The 24,432-nt window shown below is 41.0% G+C and overlaps 1 protein-coding gene across 1 annotated transcript; it reads right to left on the bottom strand.

Annotated features, from left to right (window-relative positions):
• Positions 1–3,277: 3,277 nt before the first annotated feature.
• LOC122320848 (WW domain-binding protein 11-like) lies at positions 3,278–4,603 on the bottom strand. The gene is made up of 2 exons (XM_043209334.1): positions 4,053–4,603; positions 3,278–3,926 (listed from the first exon to the last, which is right to left on the bottom strand). Exons 1-2 carry the CDS (start codon positions 4,601–4,603, stop codon positions 3,278–3,280), a joined length of 1,200 nt encoding a protein of 399 aa, XP_043065269.1.
• Positions 4,604–24,432: the final 19,829 nt, after the last annotated feature.

Raw genomic sequence — 24,432 nt, 5'->3', positions numbered from 1 at the left:
CAGCTCCTTTTAGTTTAACTTCATGGTCAAGAAGCCGAGTCTTGACAAACCCTAATGTTAAACTGCTCTCAGAGAGAGTTTCTAACGCTGTAATTACTCCATCATAGCTAGTTGGAAGTGTTAGAAGCAAATGAGACACTTTGTCCATTTCATCTATCTTGGCTCCCGCCGCAACTAACTCAGTAAACAAATCATCAAATAAACGAAAGTGGTTTACTAGCGGAGTATCACCCTTCAATTTTAAAGCCAATAGTTGTTTGCGTAATGAAAGTTGAGACGCTAGGCTTTTACGCTCGTAAATACCATCCAGATTTTCAAAAATTTCCTTAGCTGAGTTCCCATTGTTAGCAAATACTAAAAATGAATCACTTAGATATTCTATTACAATCCTCTTTGCATTTCGTTTTGCTCGCTTCACTTCCTCACTTTCCTTGTCACTTGGTTCCTCATCAACTACTTTTAACAAATCGTTTTCCTCTAGCAAAGCCCTGACTCTAAATTTCCATATGGAATATTTTTCGCCGTTAAAGGGTGTTATGTTTCTCTTTCCTTTTTCCATCTTCCGAGAATAATGTTCTTCCTTTGAATTGCTATGCGTTTCTCAGAATTCTTGTAGCTAGTCTGCTTTAACACTCGCTCGCACGCTGCCGAAAACAAAAAATTATATACATATACATACATATATGTTGTAACGAACTGCTTTTGTGTCTTCGCTCGCTACGAGAACGTGCGGCTAGCTCAGATGAGTTTGTGTGTTCGTCCCACCAAATTTATTGATGCGTAACCCCGAGACCAAAGAATAACACAGAGTTAGGTTAGATTTAAGAATACTTGTTGGGTTTATTGTACGTAGATTTGTAGCTCGATATTTGATTTGTGGTTCTGCTGTCTGATGACTCGATCTCCCTCGTTGACGCCGGTAATGGCTCCCGCGTCGACTCCTGCGACGGCACGCCTGTCGTGCGTCCTCTGCCTTGCCGAGTCTTTCGGGCACCGGTCGCGTATTAGGCACGCTACGAGCCTCTCACAACCTTGGAGGATGTTAGGCAGAACCTCCCTAGCGGGGCTAAGCAGTGATGCCTGCAGTCACCACTCTTCGCTCCACCCCGGAGTTCGGTCGGGACTTCGTCGGCCTGGCCCTCAGCAGGTCCTCACTCTCGTGTGGACCGACGCCGGGTACCTTTCGCACAACTCCACTGGATCTTCGTCGGCCTGGCCCTCAGCAGGTTCTCAATCTTTCATAGGAAACCGACGCCGGGTACCTTTCGCACAACATCCACTGCCAAGACTCCACCAACTTCGTCGATTTCGAGACTCGTAGACGCACCCTACAACTTACCTTGTACCCTCGGGATCTCAGCTTGGCAGTCTCAGCTTATGTAGACGTGACCGTCGTTGGGCTTCTTGACTCGGCGATCTTGATTCCGGATTATTTGGCACTTGGTATTCTCCTTGGGGTTTCACTCGCGTTGGTACGATCTCGTTGCACGACTTCACTTGACTGTCTTGGCGGGTCTTGGACACGACCGTCCTCCGAGGCGGTTCCTTTCTAACTCCTCGCGTTGATACGGTCACTTGCACGACTTTCACTTGACTGTCAAGCTTCCTGCACGCGTCCTCCTTTTATATGCCACCCTGGTCCCGTTATTTCCCTCCTTCGGTGGCGTGATTGGATCCAAAGTGCAGGACAAGTGGCGTGATCGGGTCCAAAGGGCAGCACAAGTCCCGTTAGTTCACGGTCTCTCCTCTTTGTGCTGGTCCAAAGTCCGCCAACTTCACCGTTATAACGGGTACAAAGTCCAGAACTTCACCGTTATAACGGGTACAAAGTCCAGAACGGTACCGTTAGTTCACGGTCTCTCCTCTTTGCGCGGGTCCGAAGTCCGCAGACTCACCGTTATTGGGTCCAAAGTCTGCAGACTCACCGCAGCATTGAGTCCAAAGTCCTTTGCACCGTTATTTCCCTTTTCTTCTGCACGCCGCGCATCCCGCTGTTGCTATGCGGCTCTCCTGCACTCAAACTTGTAAGGCGTTTTACAAACCCTTACATCTCCCCCTTCCTTCGGAAACTTTTAAAAGCTTCGGGCTCCGGAATATCTTGGGGAAACGTTCTCAATTTGCATCCTTCCCACGTCGACCTCCACTCCTGAGTGCGGCCAAGGGCCCTCTGGATCTCAGCCGGACAGTCTCAGCTTAGTAAGGCATCTCGACTGCCGCGTCTCGACCTCCATGGCTTCTTGCGCGCACCTCGATCCTTCCTAGATCCTTGTGGCCGCTGCCACTCCCTCGTCGACCTCCTCCTGCCACGGCTGAGAGCTCCTCAAATCTCAGCACCTAAGTCTCAGCTTATGTAGACATCCCGTCGTTGGGCTTCTTGACTAGGGCATCTTGACCGTCGAAAACTCCCAGCGCGCGACTCCTTCCGATCCTCGTTTCAAATTTGAAAAGTCTCCCGCGCAGAATTTCCCCGCGCACAATCGATAACTCGTCTATCGATCGTGGCGTTGCCACTCCTCAGGGTGCCGTCATATTCAGTGTGACCGGCCAGCGATGTTTCCAGTATTTCTTTAGCTCCCATCGATCGCACTATCGATCGACCGCCGTTATCGTGGCGACCCCATTCCCAATTTCCGCTGGCCTCGTAATTTTGTTTTGGTAAGTACTTGAGGTTATTTCGTTCTTTTCCAAATTTCTCACCATTTCCTCCCTCTTCTTGCAGCATGCATCTTTTCCGGGTTGAGCTGCGAGCGCCTCCCCGATGACTATGTGCCGGGGCGCCCACCATGATGCAGCGCGTCCCGGCAGGCCCTCTCTTGGCCCCTTTTCCCCTCCACTGCCCCTCCCACCCCAGCAGCCCCTTTGGACTGGAGGCCCGGGCTTGCTCCCAGGTAAGTTTGTGAAATATTTGGCCGCTCCTCGGCTTACCTTTTCCTCTTTTTATTCCAGCTTGTCCCGGCTTCCAGTCGCTGCTTCCTCTTCATGCGCCGGGCGCCATCCTTGGCCCGTCGCGCCCGGCAGATGGTCCTCGGGCGGACGTCCATGGAGTCGTTGGGTCTGTCGCTGACCCCCTCTCGCCTCGCTCCTTGCCGGCCCGCGCGCCTGGCTCGCGCCCCTCGCGGGGTCATTGACCCGTCCGGCCCCCATCCTTTTTTCTTGTGTATTTTTTTTCTGTTTTGCCTGTTTTTTTGTGTGTGTTTTTACTGACCGGTCCACCTCCGGCATTACCCACCCCTGTCCCCTTAATACACAGCCGATTCAATGGCACATGGCGAGGCATTTATTTAGTTTTGAAAACCCTGGCCCGCCCGCCCGCCATCTTAATGCGGTAGCGGGCCCCCTCCGACCACATCAGCTTGGCCCACCGCTGGGTCCTCCCTCGTTGGGCCTGCTTCTCCGCCTCGACCCTCACCGCCTCCGGACACTCCGTAAGGGCTATCTCCCGCCCGGCGGGCTCCACCGACACCGTCCTCCGCAAGGTGGGCCTCTTCGGTGCCTGGGCCTCCGGGCACGACACCTGCCGGAGTAGCCTCGGCGGTCCTGGCGGCGGTTGCGGCGCCGACGGCGGTGGCCCTTGCGGCAGTGGCGGCGTGCTTCTTGCCACTGGCGGCGGCGGCGGTGGTGACGGCGGCGGCAGTGGCGGCGGTAGCGGTGGCGACGGTGGCGGTCCTCGCGGCAGTGGCGGCGGTAGCGGTGGCGACGGCGGCGGTCCTCGCGGCAGTGGCGGCGGTAGCGGTGGCGACGGTGGCGGTCCTCGCGGCAGCGGCGGCGTCGACGACGGCAGCGGTCCTTCCGGCCGTGGTGGCCACACCCACGCCGGCGGAGGAGGCGGTGCCATCTTCGGCGGCGGCGGTGACGGCTTCGGCGGCGACGGCAGTTTTGCCGATGGCGGTGGCGATTGCAATTTAGGCGGTGGCGGTGGTGGCGACCTCGGCGGTGGCGACGGCCGCTTCGGCGGTGATGCTGACGCCGACGACGACGACGACGACGACGACGACTACGACGACGACGACGACGACGACGACGACGACGCCGACGACGACGCCGACGGCGACCTCGGAGGCGGCCTCCATAACTCGGCCTCCTCTTCCTCTGCCTGCTGGAGACGCACTTGCCACGCCTCCCACGCCGCCGCCCTCTCCCTCTCCTGCTCCTGTAGCCGTCGCAGCGTCCATTGGCACCTGGCCACAATGGCTGCCACCTCTGCGGGGTCCCCCGACGGAGCCTCCGTTCCGCATCGGATAAAATCGCCGCCCGCCACGGCCCGCCTGAGCTGCCTGTAGCTCCTCCTCGCCTTCGCCGCCCGCCGGTCGTCGTCCTCATCTGACGAGACCACGGGCGTTACGGTCTCCCCGCCGCTGTCCTCCTCTGTCGACGACAGCTCCACCGTGACCATCTCCGCGGTGGGGCCGCCGTCGACCTCCTCGTCGGAGGACACCTCCCTCTCCGACATCTCGCACCAGGCCGGCGACGGCGACCGCGATACCAGCGGGGACGCCAGCAGCTGGAGGGCCGACGACGTGCGCCGACGCCCCCATCTCGCCCCTGGCTGTTGCCGCTGGTCGCGGCCCTCCGCGCCGACCTTACGCTTGCGTAGCTGCTTCATGGGCAACGGCTGCTGCTGTTGCTGTTGTTGCGGCTGCTGGTGCTGCTGTAGCTGCTGCTGCTGTTGCTGCTGGTGCTTCTGCTTCTGCTGCTGCAGCTTCTGCTGCTGCTGCTTCTGCTGCTGCTGCTTCTGTTGCTGCTGTTGCTGCTTGCGTCCGGCCATCTCGATCGTAGTTTTTGAAAAGACCGAATCTTCCCACGTGGTTCCCCATGACAGCTCGGTTTCCTTATTTCCGCCACTCCCGTTATTTGGTGGATTTGTACCGGTAACGGGATCCTTCCCGCCGCTCTCTTTCGGTTTGTTAGTGTGAGTGATCCGTTATATGCGTGCGGCTGTGTACCCTCCTCTGACCCGCGTCTCGCGCTCCAGGCGCTCGCGCTCCAAAATACGTGTGTGTGGGAGGCACTGCATCGATACTCCGTATCGTCCTCCCCCTTCCTTCGGAAACTCCGCAGTCTCCGACTTCCCGATCTCAAATCTATTTTCTGGTTTCTTTGGTCTGAGTATCACGCTTGGGCGCCAGATGTAACGAACTGCTTTTGTGTCTTCGCTCGCTACGAGAACGTGCGGCTAGCTCAGATGAGTTTGTGTGTTCGTCCCACCAAATTTATTGATGCGTAACCCCGAGACCAAAGAATAACACAGAGTTAGGTTAGATTTAAGAATACTTGTTGGGTTTATTGTACGTAGATTTGTAGCTCGATATTTGATTTGTGGTTCTGCTGTCTGATGACTCGATCTCCCTCGTTGACGCCGGTAATGGCTCCCGCGTCGACTCCTGCGACGGCACGCCTGTCGTGCGTCCTCTGCCTTGCCGAGTCTTTCGGGCACCGGTCGCGTATTAGGCACGCTACGAGCCTCTCACAACCTTGGAGGATGTTAGGCAGAACCTCCCTAGCGGGGCTAAGCAGTGATGCCTGCAGTCACCACTCTTCGCTCCACCCCGGAGTTCGGTCGGGACTTCGTCGGCCTGGCCCTCAGCAGGTCCTCACTCTCGTGTGGACCGACGCCGGGTACCTTTCGCACAACTCCACTGGATCTTCGTCGGCCTGGCCCTCAGCAGGTTCTCAATCTTTCATAGGAAACCGACGCCGGGTACCTTTCGCACAACATCCACTGCCAAGACTCCACCAACTTCGTCGATTTCGAGACTCGTAGACGCACCCTACAACTTACCTTGTACCCTCGGGATCTCAGCTTGGCAGTCTCAGCTTATGTAGACGTGACCGTCGTTGGGCTTCTTGACTCGGCGATCTTGATTCCGGATTATTTGGCACTTGGTATTCTCCTTGGGGTTTCACTCGCGTTGGTACGATCTCGTTGCACGACTTCACTTGACTGTCTTGGCGGGTCTTGGACACGACCGTCCTCCGAGGCGGTTCCTTTCTAACTCCTCGCGTTGATACGGTCACTTGCACGACTTTCACTTGACTGTCAAGCTTCCTGCACGCGTCCTCCTTTTATATGCCACCCTGGTCCCGTTATTTCCCTCCTTCGGTGGCGTGATTGGGTCCAAAGTGCAGGACAAGTGGCGTGATCGGGTCCAAAGGGCAGCACAAGTCCCGTTAGTTCACGGTCTCTCCTCTTTGTGCTGGTCCAAAGTCCGCCAACTTCACCGTTATAACGGGTACAAAGTCCAGAACTTCACCGTTATAACGGGTACAAAGTCCAGAACGGTACCGTTAGTTCACGGTCTCTCCTCTTTGCGCGGGTCCGAAGTCCGCAGACTCACCGTTATTGGGTCCAAAGTCTGCAGACTCACCGCAGCATTGAGTCCAAAGTCCTTTGCACCGTTATTTCCCTTTTCTTCTGCACGCCGCGCATCCCGCTGTTGCTATGCGGCTCTCCTGCACTCAAACTTGTAAGGCGTTTTACAAACCCTTACAATGTATGTATATGTGCGTTGTTCACTTATAAGCACAAATTTCAATAATTATTTTGTTTAGACTTTATTTAAGGGGTTATATACCTTTTTCAGACTCAAAAAATCGAAAAAAATTTTATGATTTTTTTTTGATGTACATACTTTCAACAATTTTTCTGCAAAATTTTTTAGAGATCGGGGCACTAGAACCTAAGATACAGCCGTTCATAGCGCACGGTGAACATGACTACCTAATGTCCACCTAAAACTTTAAACGCGATTATCTCGGAGTCGCATTTTTGAGAAAAGGTCATTGCGGTGAGCACGATATCTCGGTAACCACTACATCGATCGATTTGATATTTTGGGGGATTGTTTGTAGATACAATAGCTAGTTCGTGAACGAAGGAATTTTTTTTCGACAAATTTTTCTATTTTTTTGGGGCGAAAAACTAAATTATTAGACCTCGAAAAATCGGTTTTTTTGAAAAAATAATCACTGTAACTGTAAAAAATTTTTTTCGTAAAATCCTTCGTTCACGAACTAGGTAACACTATATACTAACGTAGTTTTTTTTCATTTTTTTTTAAGTTGAGCCGTTTTCTTGTTTTCATGCTCACCGCAAGCCTCTAATGAAAAAAGGACTTCTGCGGGAAGGACTCTAACTTCCACAATACTCAAAATTTTCACTCGAAATTTTATACGAATTAAGTTAAGGACACGTACTTTGATAAAATTTTTATTGAATTTAAATAAAACAATGGTAACATGCTAAAAATAAATAAATAAAAACCATGTATTTCTCTGGTGAAAAAGGTATATAACCCCTTAAGCTTTAATTGTTTCACTTTTCTTTCTTTTTTTTTTTATTTCACTTTTATTATTGGTTACAATCAAAGCATTTTACTATAGCACTTTGTTGCAAATCGTGTCTGGGCCCATAACCTATAGAATTTATAGTATTAATGTTTTATACAAACTCCAGCCCGATTTGCCAAAAAGTAAGAACACTTTAATTGTAGTTTTAATTATTTTTATTTTATACAACCGCACGCTCTCGTTGTCTGTAAGCAAGTAAGTAGGGCACGCATGTGCATACAAAAAGGAAACCAGAACGTTCTTAGGCTGAGAGTGAGAGAATAAAAGGAAGAAGAGAGCTTTGCCTCTCTCCAAGATCTCCTCCGCTCATCCCCTTCCCACAACATAAAATGGGGATGTGTATTAGTGAAACTTTTGATATTCTCAACAGAGGTTGTATGTGTTATTCTATGTATATTGAAATAAAGTTAACACCTTTTGCGCATACTTGCGCAAATTAAAAATACCCAGCGGGAAAAAACCTGTGGAAAATATGCTTCTTTCCTCTGCTTTCTTCATACAAGAAATGTGTGGAAAACCTCCTCTACCCCTTCCTTTTCTGCCTTCTCTCCTTGCCAAATACACGGGGGTGACACACAAAAGGCAGGGGTAGAGGAGGTTTTCCAGTGGATCTACAGCTGCCCAAAGCAGGACAAAATCCACTGGATTTTTCCCTTACCGCTGAACAAAAACCTCCTTCTTTCGGCAAAAACCCACCCCCGAAATCGGTCCGAAATCGGTCCGAAATCGTTTAACCCCTTCCCAACGCCTGGCAAAAGAAGTAGGTTTTCATCTATCCCTACCCCTACGCCTGCCAAAAGCAGTAGGTTTTCCACTGGTTTTTTCAGGACAAAAAAACCTACTTCCCACTTTCCCGCTGGGTATTTGAATAGTTTTAGGACAACTCAACATTCGTCGATCCGATTTGTTGGATGTGTGGCTGGGCAGGGGACGCAGTATTGACGCTACTTTTGATTGGCTATGCGATAAAATAAACAAAAATTGCTTATCTACCGACGCTCAAAATGGCATAAAGAAACAATTGCAAAATTTTGTTGCCCATGTTAAAAAGCTATTAATTAAAAGTAATAGGCATATGGAACGTTTTAAGGAGGCAAATAAAAGCTGGCTAGCGGCAGAAATATCATTTCTGCCCAAGGAGGATCATGCCACAAAACAGAGGGGAAGACCCCATTTAGCTTTCGAAGAAGGAGGAGCTCGTTTGAAAAGAATGTTGGCTTCAAAACTTTCGAAGGAAAATTCAAAAGACATTCTTATACATGCAGCTGCCATGTCAGCAAAGAAGTCCGGAGATAAGGAAACGTCCAGGATTTTAAAGACAAAATTGAATGCAAATGAATGTCATTCGAAGAGTTCTACACCAATTTTACTGTCAGCAGATAAGGCGTTGGCATTCCTTATTGAGAACTCCTTCTCAAAGCAACAATATATTAACATTAGATTAATGAATATAAAAAAAAATTGCAATATTTTTCCTAGCTATGAAAAGGTCAAGGAAGCTAAAAACAAGAGCAGGCCACTTGCAATACAAGTATCAGAAACTGTTGCTGAAGTGCCGTTGCAGAACTTGTTAGACCATACTGTTTCAAGAATTATTTTATTTCAAACCCCGGTCTTTGAACAATTTTCTAATATAAATAAACTGAAGTTAACCGTAAGCTATGGATTTGATGGTTCGACCGGACAAAGTATTTACAAGCAACGATTTAATGAAGTAGAACCTAAAAGCCTTGACCAATCTTTATTTGTGACGACAATAATTCCTCTTGAAATGACTGATCAAATGGGACGAATTATCTGGAGAAATCGAAGCCCACAGTCCGTCAGGTATTGCAGGCCATTAAAGATTGAATTCATTAAGGAAAGTCGAGAACATATTTTAAACTCAAAAAATAGTTTGGATTTACAAATAGCCAATTTAAAAACATTTTTATATGAAGAAGCCCCTCTTAAAGTAGAAGTTTCATACGACTTACGCATGACGCTTATAGATGGCAAAGTTTTGAATACTTTAACGGGGACAAGGTCAACCCAATCATGTCCGATTTGTGGAGCAGGCCCAAAGGACTTCCTTAAAATAACTGATATTAACAGTAAGGTTTTTGAACCAAACCCGAATGCCTTGCATTTCGGAGTTAGTCATCTACACGCATGGATTCGATTATTTGAGTTCGTTTTAAATATATATCATACCAAGTGGGTCTTCAAAAATGGCGAGTAAATAATGATTCTAATAAGGACAAGGTGTTGGCAAGAAAAAAATAATTGAGAAGAGATTATGGACAGAAATCGGACTACATATAAACAAACCGAGTCCAAACGGCTCTGGAAATTCTAATGACGGCAACACGGCGCGAAGAGCATTTTCAAATGTGCCATTATTAGCATCAATTCTAGATGTAGATGAAACGTTATTAACAAATCTTCAAACAATTTTAATTGTCATTTCCTGCGAATTTAAAACTAATGCCATTAAGTTTAGGAAATTCTGTGAAGAAACCCTTATCTTGCACCTAAATAAATATCCATGGTATCCGACGACCGCTATCGTTCACAAGCTCTTAGTTCACGGCGCGGATATTATTATATGTTCGGTACTTCCTGTCGGTTGCTTGGGAGAAAATGCTTCTGATGCGCATAATAAGCATTATAAGCGTGATAGACTATTTCATGCTAGAAAAAACAGTAGAATAAATAATTTGACAGATGTTTTCCACAGAGCTCTGGATTCTTCTGATCCGTATCTATCCGAAATCTCTTTACACAGAAAATCCAGGATACAAGCTCTACCGAAAAAAGTTATTGAGCTCTTGGAATCACCGACATTTGACGAAGAAGGCAACATCGAATACGATTTTGAATTTAAAAATATGTTTGATTTTGATTTAGATGTAGAATTATAAAAAAAATTTTTTGTTAGAAATAAATATGGAATTTAAAAAAAATTTTACAAATATTAAATTTAATAACTAATGGAAGCATATTTAGTAAAAGTTGTAGTTCTATTTATTAAAAACTTTAGTTTATGAAAAAAGTAAGTAAAAATGGACATATGGACCACTGTTGATGTGGGCGGCGGGCATGGGCGTGGTCAAATATCAAAAACAACAAAATACGAAATTCGACAAAAATAGTTCAAGCATATATGCAAAATTTGAGCCCAGTATCTCTAAAATTGGAATTTATGCCAAAAAATCGGCGTTTCCGCCCAATGTGCAGTGTACCGATTTCCGTAATTTTTTTTTTCTTTAACTCTTGAATCATTTTATAATAAAATGCTGAAGAAGGTTTTTCAAAAACATATTATTTATTCCTTATTTAATTTTTCTTCTGAAAGGTTAACCAAATTCATGATTTTTTTTTGGGTCATCTGAATAGGTTCAACCTAAAACAATTAAAATTATTTAAGTAACTAAGGATAATTTTCATATTTTTTGAACTTGGCTGATTTACTTTTGCAAGTAACAAATTAAAGGTCGCAAGTGCCAAAGACTGATACCGACCCCCACACCATTACCCCACCCTCACAGCTATGTCGACGGCTAAGGAAATGCTTTTCCTTTTGAAGATCGTGATAATAATAGTTGTAGCTATTGATTTACGCTTCTAAATGAAATTGATTTTGGTGTACACATGCTGTATAAATGAGCTTCTACCTCGCAGAACTTCTCAGCTTCGAAAGCTTAGATTATAAGTTAGTCTTAAGCTGATTAGAGCTGGAAAAACATTGATAGTGACCCTATCGATGTTTTCGAGGTTTTTTTCGGGAACCATCGATACTATCGCGATAATATCGAATTAAACAAATTTTGAAATATAGAGTTTATTCTTTATGAAAAACCCAAAACAGCCGGGGTATTCCTTATAAATTCGATTTTAATAAATTTAGAATTTTAGCATTTTGTGTTATATTTATTTATTTTCATTTAATTCACTTAATTTGTCAAACTTAATATTTTAAATGTAAAATAAAAATAAAAAGAATATCCAAAAACCAAAAAAACGTTGCTTCGTTAGTAGCGGTCCAGCCGCTAGACTTGAGATCTATCTTAAATATTAGATTCGGTAATCCACCAATTTTTATTGATGAACAGGAGCTGGTCAACTATGTTTGACTTTAGTGATGACCTGCGCTCGGAAATTATTTGGCCTGCCTTCGAAAACATCCTCTCAGACTCCGTTGAAGTTGTCTACTGTCTAAAGAAAAGAAAGGCTTATTATCAGGGCTAACAGAATTAGGTTTTTAAATGAAAAAATATTTATTTCCATATTTTCGCCTTTTTTCCTATAAATCCATATTTTACACAATCACTTGAATAAATCCATATTTTGAGCATTAAAGTGTCTGAAAATCTATATATAAATCTATTTGCCTTATACTCGATAATAAATAATGTAAACAAAACATAGTTGCGTCGTTAAAAATATGTATCATCGAATGTAACAATTATGATGCAGTTTATTTTTTAAGATTCAGTTTTTATTCCATATTTCATGCTTTCAGTTCTTATGTCTCTTAAATTCTAGTGTTGTAAAGTTATTGATTAATTCTATATCTCATTGATAGTTCTACAGAAGGTGACGATCTTATCCTGAATTTATCACCTGCTGAACAGAATGCATATGCAAATGCTCCTGTTACATCTTGCGATGTTGAGCGTTAATTTTCATTATATAAACACATATTGAGTGACAAACGTCGTAGTTTTGTTTTTACCAATCTGACACAACATGTCATATTTTTCTGCAATGATCTTTGAGACAAACGGCTCACTTTTGTTTGTAGCGATTTCTAATTGTTCATTGTCATAAAAGGTTAATATGATCGATATAATCGTCTACGTTTATCCATTTTTATACCTAAATTTATCCCTTTTTCGTCTATACTACCTATATTTATCCATTTTTTTCTATATTTGTCAACTTTTTCGTCCATATTTCGTCCATATTTCTCTATTTTTTTGTCCATAAATCCATACATATTTTTACGTTTTTAAGAACATAACTCTGTTAGCCCTGCTTATTATAAATCTAATATTACAATTATAAAATTGTTTCATACCGCTTAGCTGCGAAAACACAAGAAAAGTAGTGGTGGAATGCGACGGCGATACTATCGTGATAGTTTTCAAACCATCGATAGTGCAAGCTGGCTCCTTACCATCGATACTATCGATGGTACCATCGTTGGTTTGCCAGCTCTAAAGCTGATCACGACTCAGAGTGGAGTTAATTAAAGAATTAATAAAGTTATTAATTATATGTAGCATATGGAGCATTTTGTACCAACCGAGAAAGTTGGCCATCAACACTAAACTATATTTTGTCGGTTTTGCAGTGAACAGTGGGATGTCCAAATTTGAGACAGTTGTAACATCTCATTGGATGTTGGACGTATGGTCTTATATTGACGACCTCATAACCTATCCATAATTTATTTGGTAACGTAATTGTCCCAATGATTAGGCCGGTTTCTGTGGTTTCATTGTTATTTTTCCTTAGAATTTTAAGAACTTGAACAACGTTTTGTGGTTTTAGTTCTTCTAAGATTTCATTTTCTTCCATGTTTCGCAGGTCATTGAAGTAAATCACTCCTTTAGAAACGTTTAGAGTTTTGTGTTCTTCGACCCTGACTGGGAAGTCGTGAAAAGTATTAAGTTTAAGTAATTTCTGGGCTTGTAGTGTTGTTCGGAGCAGAGCCCCTAACTTTTTCCATTTCGATTTTAGGAAATTTAGGAATTCAAATTCAAATTCTAAGTGCCAACGTAACGTAACGTAAACGTAAAATTGTTTACCAACACCCGTCTAATTGCAATCGCACCTAACTTTGCTTATCTCGTTTTCTCTATCTTCATTATCATTCTTCTTTTCGCAATTCGAAGCTTCTATTAGAGGTTTGACAATAACAAGATTTGAAACATCGATGTTTATTAACAAAATGTTTTATAACATCGAAATTTTCGATGTTTTGGAGCGAAAAAATCGATACTAATCGATAAATCGAACAAATTTTAAACAAAGTAACAAAAATTTATTCAAGTTTTATCAAAGTTTTAAAAAAAGTAACAATCAATTCATGTTGAGTTTTAAAAATAAAGCAACAATTAATTCATGTTGAGTTTTAAAATAAAGTAACAATTAACTCATGTTGAGTTTTAAAATAAAGTAACAATTAATTCATGTTGAGATCAAAGTTTCTATACATAAAAAGTAATTTGTCTACCACGGCAGGCTTCAGCGAGCACCTCCGATCTGAAATGAGCTGTCCGGCCTTGCTGAACATACGCTCGGAGTCGCAACAAGTGGCTGGAACGCAGATATGCTTCTTGATAAAAAATTTCCACACTTCTTCGTCCGTGTTCTACAGTGTTGCCAGATGGCCTACAAGGTTTCCTCCTAGATGGAGCTGTGTTTCCTCCTAAAAATCTACAAAACCTCCTAAATTTGAAATAAAGCTATAAGTCAGTTGTAATTATAGCGGGTTTTTTGAAACGCGCTTAAATTTAAGCGTAACCTATTAAACTTAATGCAAAAGACAAAGAAAGACATATTACTGGAATGAAAGCTAAATTTTTATAAAACGCTCGAATGGTCGGCTTTAAGCAATAGGGGGAAATGTAACAGCCAAGGATGGACATTATCGCATAAATTCTAGTCTAGTAAAAAGGTATACATTTATAGACCAAGTAAAACACCGAAACAATTTTATTCGAAAGCATCAAGAATTACATCTACGAAATCGCTCGCATAAACGCACTCGCTTCTAAACATAGTCATCATCTTTGTCGATGGTTCAAATTTTGTACAATTGCCCAGAAACCTGATACGCATTATCGCATCTGCTGTTCTTGTAGCCAATTTGTTGCGCAATTTGTCTTTCACAATATTCAAAATTGAAAATCCTCGCTCAACCGCAGCATTAAATAGTGGCAGTGATAAAAATGAAACATCTAATTTAAAAACGTTTTCAAATCTAGGTTTTCCAGAAGCATCGCAATCATCAAAAACTTCTCCCCAGAATAAATCTGAATTTTCGACGTTTTTTATTTCAAGGCGATTTCAAATTGCTTTGAAATGTGTAGCAACTTCAGATATATCCTGCTTAACCTGGCTAGACGCAATCTTTGGTGAAAATACAGAGATTTTTTCTAAAATCTAAATATTATCTGGGATTCTGGCTCTCATTCCTTGGCATAGTTTGATGAAAAAAGCTTTGCACCTTTCTTTCACTTCACAAATATCATTACAATTGAAATTTTTGTTAATCTGATTGAAATCGTAGCCAAAATTGATACAGTTTGTTGCCATCACAAAATTTTCGAATTCAAATTTGGAAAAGTCTTTTTTGCTAACTTTACACAATTGTGATGGAACGACGATATTCTGTAATGTTGAATAATACAATTCATTCGAATCCCGCAAGAGTTTCAATGGTTCTACGGTTTCTGACTAGAACAACTTATTAACCTCAATTACTTTTTCAAAGAATTGCGGAGGAATTTATTCCTTTCGTCCTGATACATTTGATAAAGAGTTTAGCTTCCATCAATAATGAGTGAAAAATGACCATTACCAACGTCATCAACCAAATCTTCGCGAAGGCAAGGAGAAATGACATTCAGGAGAAGCCCTAGAATACGAAATTGAATTTAAGCACAAAATTCGAATCAAATTTTGAAAAATAATAAAATAGTAAAAACAAAAAATGATCATAGGTACCTGTACATTTCGTTCGATGCACTTGGATTTTACTCAAAATTTCAGAACTTTTGTCGAGATCCGTGATAACGGCACTTAAGTGATCAACAGTTTTGATGCTACAGTGCTCGGCAACAAAAGCTGCCACTTTGAGTTCTGCTCTTTTCCGTTTGTCATCAATGGTATTTTTGACAAATGTTGTGATTTTTGGAATTTTTAAGCACTCATTTGACTGCAGCAACGTGTTTCTTTGTTTCGGCATGTTCTTCTAATCGCTTTTTGTGAGCTGGTAAAAAGGCTTTGCAGTCAGTGTTGCCATAATTTTTAGTGCAAAAAACTCTAGATTAGCAAAAAAAAAACCCAAAAACAACAAAAATCTTTGTTAAAAAAGCTTAAAAAAACCCCTAGATTTTTTTTATATAATTTTATTGAAAGTTTATAATAATATCGTCTATATCGACAGCCTCTTCCTCTGTATCTATATTTTTGTGGTTCCGATCATTTTTAAGAAAGTTGGAAGTATTTTATAATTACGGCAACACTTGTCAGGACGCTGAAACCGGATCTAAAATGGTGACAATTTGTAGTTTATATTTTTAAGATTACATATCTGCATTATTTTACGTCATGCTTGAAATCGAGTTTAAAATGTCGATGTTCATTCGATTTCTCTGCCTATATTTAATCAAGTTGACCTGTCTGAAAACCCGCTCAACCTCGGCATTCGACCAAGGCAGCGACAATAATTGCAAAGCAATGGTGGACTGCGCTTTAAATCGCGGGTTTCCACCATAATCACGGTATGCGTTGACTTCCAGCCAAAACTATAATGTATCGTCCTTGTTCTCCCAGTTTAGGATACTCGTGTTTTGGTGCTGAAGTTCAATTTGGTCAATATTATTTATACCAAAATGTTTCAAAACTGGAGCGATGCTTGGTTTTTTTGTTTTAAAATATTGCCGACTGCAAATGCATCGATTTGAAATAAGGCTAAATTAGCGTCTTCCCGCTGTTTTAAAATTTTTTCCGCAATCCCAATTCAAAAAACCCCAAATCTGGGGGGAAAAACCCTAAAACGGCAACACTGTTTGCAATATGAGCAGTACGCCCGTGTTGAAAAAGTTGGCAAGCCCGCTGTAGTAAGAACTGTGGCGCCAACTTGAGAAAAATGCTTAACTCTCTCAAATAGATAGATGAACTGTATACATAATTGTACCCTTCCAATATCGAGCCGAAACATTGGCCATTTATTGGCCATTGGTTGTCCAATTATTAGATATTAATTAATCAATTGCTTATAAATAGCCAATTTTTTGGCTTCATGTTGGCATCATTTCTTTTTTGCACTCTTGCAAGTGCATGTGCATGTGCATGTGACACATAAGCACATTGCACTAATTAAAACTTACCATTTAGAAATCTGTCCATCGTTATTCTCCACACGCTTTCAACACCACCAATCAATTACTTTAATTTCCGAATATACGCTAAATTTGAATGATTATTTATTAGTATACTCAGGGGCGGATTAAGACAATTTGCCGCCCTAGGCAGTTTTGATTTTGCCGCCCTGGACTGCAGCCTAATTTTCACCTTTATATCATTGTTTTATTGACCTTGTGTTACACGGTTGCATGAATTTCCACGTGAGGAATATGGGTTCAATCAGAGAAGCAGGTAGTGATGGTTCAGAATTCTTTTTTAATATTATCTTTTTTTGTCAGTTATACATATTAACATAAGTATTTGTATATCTGTGCGTTTGTTCGTTTATTCTGTTGTTTCATATCAGTGGTTTGTGTGTTCTTACGTCGTGCTTTACGAATCCCAAAATCAGAAATGATTGCATCGCATTCTACCTCACGTAAAACTTCCGCTTCTATTGTCAACAAAACCAAAGAATTCAAGCGATTTTGTCCAATAGTTGATCTAAAGTAATTATACCCTTGCAGAGCAAAGGGTATTATAATTTCAGTCAGAAGTTTGCAACGCAGTGAAGGAGACACCTCAGACCCCATAAAGTATATATATTCTTGATCAGCATCACCATCTGAATCGAAATATGTATGTACGTCTGTCTGTTTCTCTTAAACTAGTCTCTCAGTTTTAAAGCTATCTTGCTAAAACTTTCCCAAAAGTTGTGTAGTTGTTGCACGCAGTATATAAGTCGGAACGAGCCGGATCGGTCGACTATATCGGATAGCTCTCATACAAGAGAATGAAATATAAAATTCTTACTCCGTTGTTTTTAATCAGATCGACTTGATTCCTTTCAGATGGCGTTTTCTAACTGCTATTAAATTTCGGATTAAATTTTATCATAATCGGATAACTCTATCATATAGCTGCCATAGGAGAGATAAAAAATTATATATATAAATAATGGGAAAAAAATTATAATGTCGTTGTTTTTAATGCCACGAGCATGATTTTTGGAACATAAAGTTTTTTAAATACTCTTAAGTTGAAAAAAAAAATTTTCATAAAAATCGGAGTACTATATCATATAGCTGCCATAGGAAAGATCGAAAAATCTGTATAGAAATAACGGAAATAAAATTATAACCTCGTTGTTTTTCATCAGACAATCATAATTTTTGGAATATAGAGTTTTCTAATGAGTCTTGAGTTACCAATTAAATTTCATCAAAATCGGACGACTATATCATATAGCTGTCATATGAACAATATGGAAAATTAATAGAAAAATCGTTATAGCTCCGATGCTCTTTAGCTTTTATGTATTTTGTTCGTCATATTTAGTAACTGCAAGGGTATATAAGCTTCGGCTTGCCGAAGCTAGCTTCCTTTCTTGTTTTTTACTCGTTTCAATTCAATTCAGCGTACCTTCGCGAATTGGCGCGAAAATGGCTGCCGCGAACGCGGGGGAAATTCAAACGCACGGTAATTTTCGGTTATAATGATTGTGCGTTTGAATTTCCGCGTGTTCGCGGCAGCGAAAAGAAGTATATTGAACAATATGTTAGAGTTGAAGACCTGAGAGTAAAAATTGTTTGTGTCTATTAAAAAGTAGTATTTTATGTAGTGTTAACAGTCGAAATTGGCCGCCCCTAAAAATTTGCCGCCCTAGGCAGCTGCCTATGTTGCCTACTCGGTAAATCCGCCACTGGCTTCGCCCGGGTTTTTTTAACCTTTCCACCAGAACAGCACATTCCTGGAGTTTCTTCTTTCCATTTTAGTGCTTCACAATATCTGCATTTTTTATCCATTCTCCCAATGATAACCAATCGGTGATTAACATAGTCTATCAAAGGGTCATACTCAAAAGAGGCACCATTAAATGCTCTCATTGATAACGTACGTGTTCCTTCTGCATACCGCTCAGCATTTAAAAGACGTCGTCTTTGTGAATATTCGTCAGACTCTGCCGCAAACAATTGGACGTGACGTTCAGCATCTTTGTGAATCTTCGTCACGGTTGGATGCCTTTCGTGCAATGGAAATCCTAACAGACGCCATAGGGGACTACCCAACTGTTATCAACCGTAACGTAGCTACCATTTCGGAGCTTAATGGTTGTTGCTCCACCTCCGTCTGCTGGCGCTCTTCTACGATACAGTGGGTATCCGGTCGTTGTAAACGGTCTCTTTCACTAACTTGCGAGAAAATTTTTTTGTGCATTTTCCGTCTTTCATGCAGGGGCACTGTGGATTTTCGGGTCTGCATGGACCGTGAATCATATTTTTTACAATAATGTCCTGGTGAGTCTTGTCAATGTAAGGATCCGATATTTCAGCGCTTATTATGTTATCTATTTGATCCGCTCGTAACTTATCTTTTAACCACAATAATATATGGACATGTGGCAGTCCTCGTTTCTGCCATTCGACAGAGTACATAAAGCAGCGCGATTCTCCGAACACTCGGCCTTTATTAATCACATCCATTAGTTTTTTAACTTTTAGTCTAAAAACTCTTACGACTACATCATGTCTATATATTGCTCTTTGCCCCAGCATCAACTCATTGACTATTTCGGGCCAGGCTGGATTGCAAGTAAAGGTGACGAAAAAGTCAGGGCGACCATGTGTACGCACATAAACAAACGCGTCCTGAGTATATTCGTGTAAGTACCGCGGGCTATTTACAAATGAAGACGGTAAAATGACCATGTGACCTAAGTTATTTGGATTTAAATTAGCGTCAATTTCCACAGCGTCTTGAAGGTGGATGTAACTCTCTGCTCTTAGTTTAGTTTGATTTAATGATATGTACCGTAACCTCTCGCTTTCAAATTTAACGTACATGTCAACGTAAAACTGATTGGCCAGTTGCTTGCATCTTTGTACAATGTTGAAGTTGTTTTCTCGTATAATTATGTTGTAGGCATAAAAATCCATGCATGAAACCTTTTTCTTATGCAAGGGAAGACCTGTTACAGGATTAATTTGGGGAACTTGAAAGTGGTACCCCTCTTGCCCCTTACTAAATATGATCGGATATTACAACGCATCATAAAATTTATGAGTATCAGGCACCCTTGTTAATGTGTCATCTCGGGCCTGTAAAACTATATCACGGGAAGCAAACTGTTATACCGCCTTTCATGTTCCCCACTTGGTGTGCGATCGGGGTGCATCACCAATTTATAATCCTCTCCCGGCATTCTTTCTACTGCTGTTTTGAAAGTATTGATAAGGCGATTATGTTCATGCAACATTCTCTGGATTTTTAAAACAGTATCCCTTTCGATTCCTTGTATATTTTGACAACTGCGATCATCTTCATTTTCTTCATCGCCCATTAAATAAAGTTGAAAAAACTTTTGTTGTTCATTATTTGCGGGAAGTAAGGAACCAATTCTGTGATACACCTGTCCTTGGATGGTAAAAGTAGGTGAAAATCCAGGCATTACGACCTCCTTATCGACATCAAATGATGTCATCTGAAAGCAAGAATTATACTTTCTAATCCTGCTTAAAAACCGGCGGGATTCGTTACTGTCGTATAAAGGTAAAGATTTGAGAGGTTCCTCTGGCTCGCCAAGTAATGGAATTTTAACTTTTCCACCAGAACAGCACATACCTGGAGTTTCTTCTTTCCATCTGCTTCACAATATCTGCATTTTTTATTCATTCTCCCAATGATATCCAATCGGTGATTAAAATAGTCGATCAAAGGGTCATACTCAAAAGAGGCACCATTAAACGCCTCCCACATTTAAAAGACGTCGTCTTTGTGAATGTCTTTGTGAATCTTCGTCAGACTCTGCCGCAAACAATTGCGCGTGACGTTCAGCATCTAAAACTCAACGTGTCTGCGTCTGTTCCACTGTCTCAGCAGCTCTTTGAGATGCGTGGGGTTCAGCATCCAGGGTCTGACTGGGCCGAGTCTGCTGAGAATCTAACATCTGACGCGTCCGAGTCTGCTCTTCAGATTTTTGGCCTCTAGAAACTTTTGCAGCTCGAGCTCTGCTAGAAATACTGCTTAGATTGGATTTACGTTTGCGTGGCATATCGAAAACAACAACGGGAGTTTTAGAAACGTAAGAAATTTTTTTATAAAAAACTTTGATAAAGCAAACCTTTTTACTTAAAACGTAATGCCTACTGCCTACCCCATAAGAATGATTGCGTGGTTATTCCGTTTCGCCACCTGCTGTTTACCACCTAAGAACGATGGCGTGACTATTTATAGCCTATTAGGATTTCTAGGTTATCATCTATCACCATACCAAATTTCATCAAAATCCGTTCAGCCGTTTAGGCGTGAAAGAGAAAAGACAGACAGAAACATTTTCACATTTATGTATAAGTATGGAAGTATGGAGTTAAGGTAAAATAAATTACTACCCAGCTATTGGTACTTACCTTTTTCCCGCTCTTTCTAATTGTGAAAAAAAGTAATGGGAAAAATTTCAATTCAACCACCGATGTTAAACAAAAACATCGATGTTTATATCGATGCTAGAAATTATGCATCGATGTTGGGTTTTTTTTCAAACATCGATACATCGGTATAACATCGATGGATCGTCAAGCCTCTAATTCCTACATAATATGATGATATAAATACTTCCAGTAGGAATATCGACTTTGTAGGCATATAATAGCGTATATTATAATAATAATATAATATAATAATATAATATTTTAAGTATCAGCACCAATAACGCCATATCTAGCCCCAAATGCGTGTCACCCTTTTGACGCGTTATTGAAAAAAACATTTAAAAATAATAATAAATATTATAATATATATAATATACTTAATTTTAATACAATAATTAACAAAAGATTAAAAATAAAACATAACACAAATTGAAAAATATAAAACTAAAATAAAAAAAATGGGTTAACACAAATTAAAAAGTGTACTCCAGCAAATCTTTACCCTGATATACAAGTATAAGGGTCAGAGCTTAATTATAATCTGTGAAATAAGTCTGTGTTTGTTAATATACGCGACATTTTACGCGTATGCTGGCTTCTGAATCGATTAATATCCTTATTTTTTGACTCGGCAGCTTCTTCCGAAAGTTCTCCAATAGATACTAAAGGGCACTCAATAATGGCAGGCCCGTGAATCAAGATAATACCACGAGTATTGTTCTTCAGCTGCTCAGCAGTATCAAGAGCATTAATGCGATATCCTGCCGACAATGTTTTTTATATGGTTCCACGTCTATCAATTAGATGACAATCTAATCCCGTAATTGCGGAAGACAAGCTACTGTTTTGAAAAAACTCTCTGACTGTGTTTCCATCGTTAGATGTTCCACTTCCTTCAGCTTTTGGCTTATCCACAATAAGGCCCTTTTTTTGACTGAATTCCTTTTAGATACCATTTGGATTTTACCATCAAGCATTGTCAGTTGCAGAGAATGTGTAACATTTATTTTAAAATTATCTGCTGTATATTGGGTGGGTAATAAGCTATCTATTTTTTATACCCTTGCAGAGCAAAGGGTATTATAATTTCAGTCAGAAGTTGGCAACGCAGTGAAGGAGGCACCTCAGACCCTATAAAGTACATATATACATTCTTGATCAGCATCACGATCTGAATCGAAATCCGTCTGTTAGTCTGTCTGTCGGTCCGTCTGTCTGTTTCTATGTAAACTCAATCTCAATTTTAAAGCTATCTGGCTGAAACTTTCCCAAGAGGTGTGTAGTCGGATCGGCCGACTATATCGGATAGCTCCCATACGAGAGAATGAAATATTTTTATATGTTTATTATTCTAACGCCGTTGTTTTTGATCAGATCTACTTGATTTCTTCAACATGGCGTTTTCAAACTGTTATTGAATTCCGGATTAAATTTGATGCAATTTGTGTTCATCACCTTATTTTACAAAAATAATATACACTTGGCCCTCGCTTAACACGCACTTTTTTAGCATTACTCGGTCTTACACGGTTACAAATTTGCTCCTATCCTCCATTTAACACGCTTAAAACTTAAACTTAATAGTTTTTCATATTTTCAAAGTTTAAAAATTAAAAAATATGTCATTAAAAGGATTTTTAATAATATTGAGTTCAAGGGAGGATTGTGAAAATCGAATCGCCGACTTCTTATGAAAGGAAAAATTTGCATTGTTACGGACTCTCTTTCAGTTATTGAAGCAGTAGCAAACATCGATAATTCGACATTTATGATTTCCCACATCCGCAGACTTCTAACAAACTTCCCAAGCAAAATTAAAATACTTTGGGTTCCGAGCCACTCTGGAATCGCAGGAAACGAATTTGCAGACCAAGCAGCCAAATTAGCCACAATGTCTCCAGTTATCACAAGCCCTAATATTAACAAACCAGAAATTCATAGATTCCTAAAGTCTACTTTTTCTAATCGTAATCTCCATTTAGAATCCTCCAACTGGTACAAACAGCTGAATGACGGTTCATTGACCATGGCTGATTTTACTAAGGGCGCTTATTTTTGCATTTTATCGAGAAAGGAACAAACGACCCTAATACGACTACGACTTGGCCACACAAGGCTTACTCACAAAAACAAATTCTTACAACCGCCCAGCAACCAATGGATCTCCTGCAACAATGCGAACACCTTTGTTTTGCACATATTAAACGAGTGCCCGACTTTTAATAATCTTCGTCTTAATATACCAAATTCCGATTTCCTACCGCTCCTTGCGAATCCATCACCCATGAATTTAAGACTAATCCTTAATTACCTTAAGAAATTGAAATTATTTAATCTTCTTTAGAAACTCATAAGCAAACAAACTGTGCCCGAATTTTGAAGTAATGAAGTCAATCAATTTATATAATATAATATTGAATTTAATTGCTTATAACTAAACTAATATTAAGATGTACAATACTTTTTGTTCATTTAAATAAGTAGCCAGCCGAAAGCCCCAGCAGCTATGGCTGTTTCCCCTTCCCTGTAGCCTAAGTTTTAACATAGGCATACAGTGTAAAAAAAATAAAAATGAATAACTAAGCTCAGTAAAGGCACTTTGCATTGGCAGTCAATGCTATTCACATCCAATTTAGTTCGGAACAATACAAAACTTTCCGATTACAAAAACTTTCCGATTTTGAAGAATTTATAAAATAAAATATTATACATACCAGCAAATATTTCGCGATTAGGAGTGAAGTTACCACAATGCAGTTACTGCGGCAGGTCGCCGCCCACCCAGCGATATGGAACCCCCATTTTCCCGATAGGGATTATAAGTCCCAACAGGCATGGACGAAGATATCAACATCGATGCAAGTCCCGATAAGAGTATGCAGGCTCAAGTTCAAGGGTCTAAGAACGTACTACCGGAACCAGCTGAAGAAAGGAATCAGTCATTGGCGTTACTTTGAGCAGATGGCCTTTATGAAGCCAGTTTTGAGGGGATAAGGACCTTCACTTGTTGCGCAGGTGGTCACAGAACATAACGGTTGTCAAGACTATGCTTATCCTCATAATCTCCCTTTGCCCCTTTCAGGTGAGCGACGGCGATGGCGATTTCGATGATCCAATGACCGGGGATATTAAGCATTTATTTGATTGAAAAACCCAGGTAATTAGCCTTTTTAGGCAATATCATTAAAACAATTTTATTTGAGCCAAGTTTTACCATTTTCTTGGGTTATTAAATGTAAATAAAAACAAGAAAGGAAGCTAGCTTCGGCAAGCCGAAGCTTATGTACCCTTGCAGTCATTAAATATGTCTAACAAAATAAAAAAAGGCTAAACAGCATCAAATCTATGACGATTTTTCTATTAATTTTCTACATTGTTCATATGACAGCTATATGATATAGTTTTCCGATTTTGATAAAATTTAATTTGTAACTCAAGACTCATAAGAAAACTCTATATTCCAAAAATCATGATTGTCTGATGAAAAACATCGAGGTAATAATTTTATTTCCGTTATTTCTATATAGATTTTTCG

This window comes from Drosophila ficusphila, unplaced genomic scaffold (assembly GCF_018152265.1).
Source record: "Drosophila ficusphila isolate 14025-0441.05 unplaced genomic scaffold, ASM1815226v1 contig_846, whole genome shotgun sequence".
Taxonomy (NCBI): domain Eukaryota; kingdom Metazoa; phylum Arthropoda; class Insecta; order Diptera; family Drosophilidae; genus Drosophila; species Drosophila ficusphila.
The sequence above is the reverse complement of the archived record's forward strand: the minus strand, read 5'-3'. Positions and strand labels throughout refer to the sequence as shown.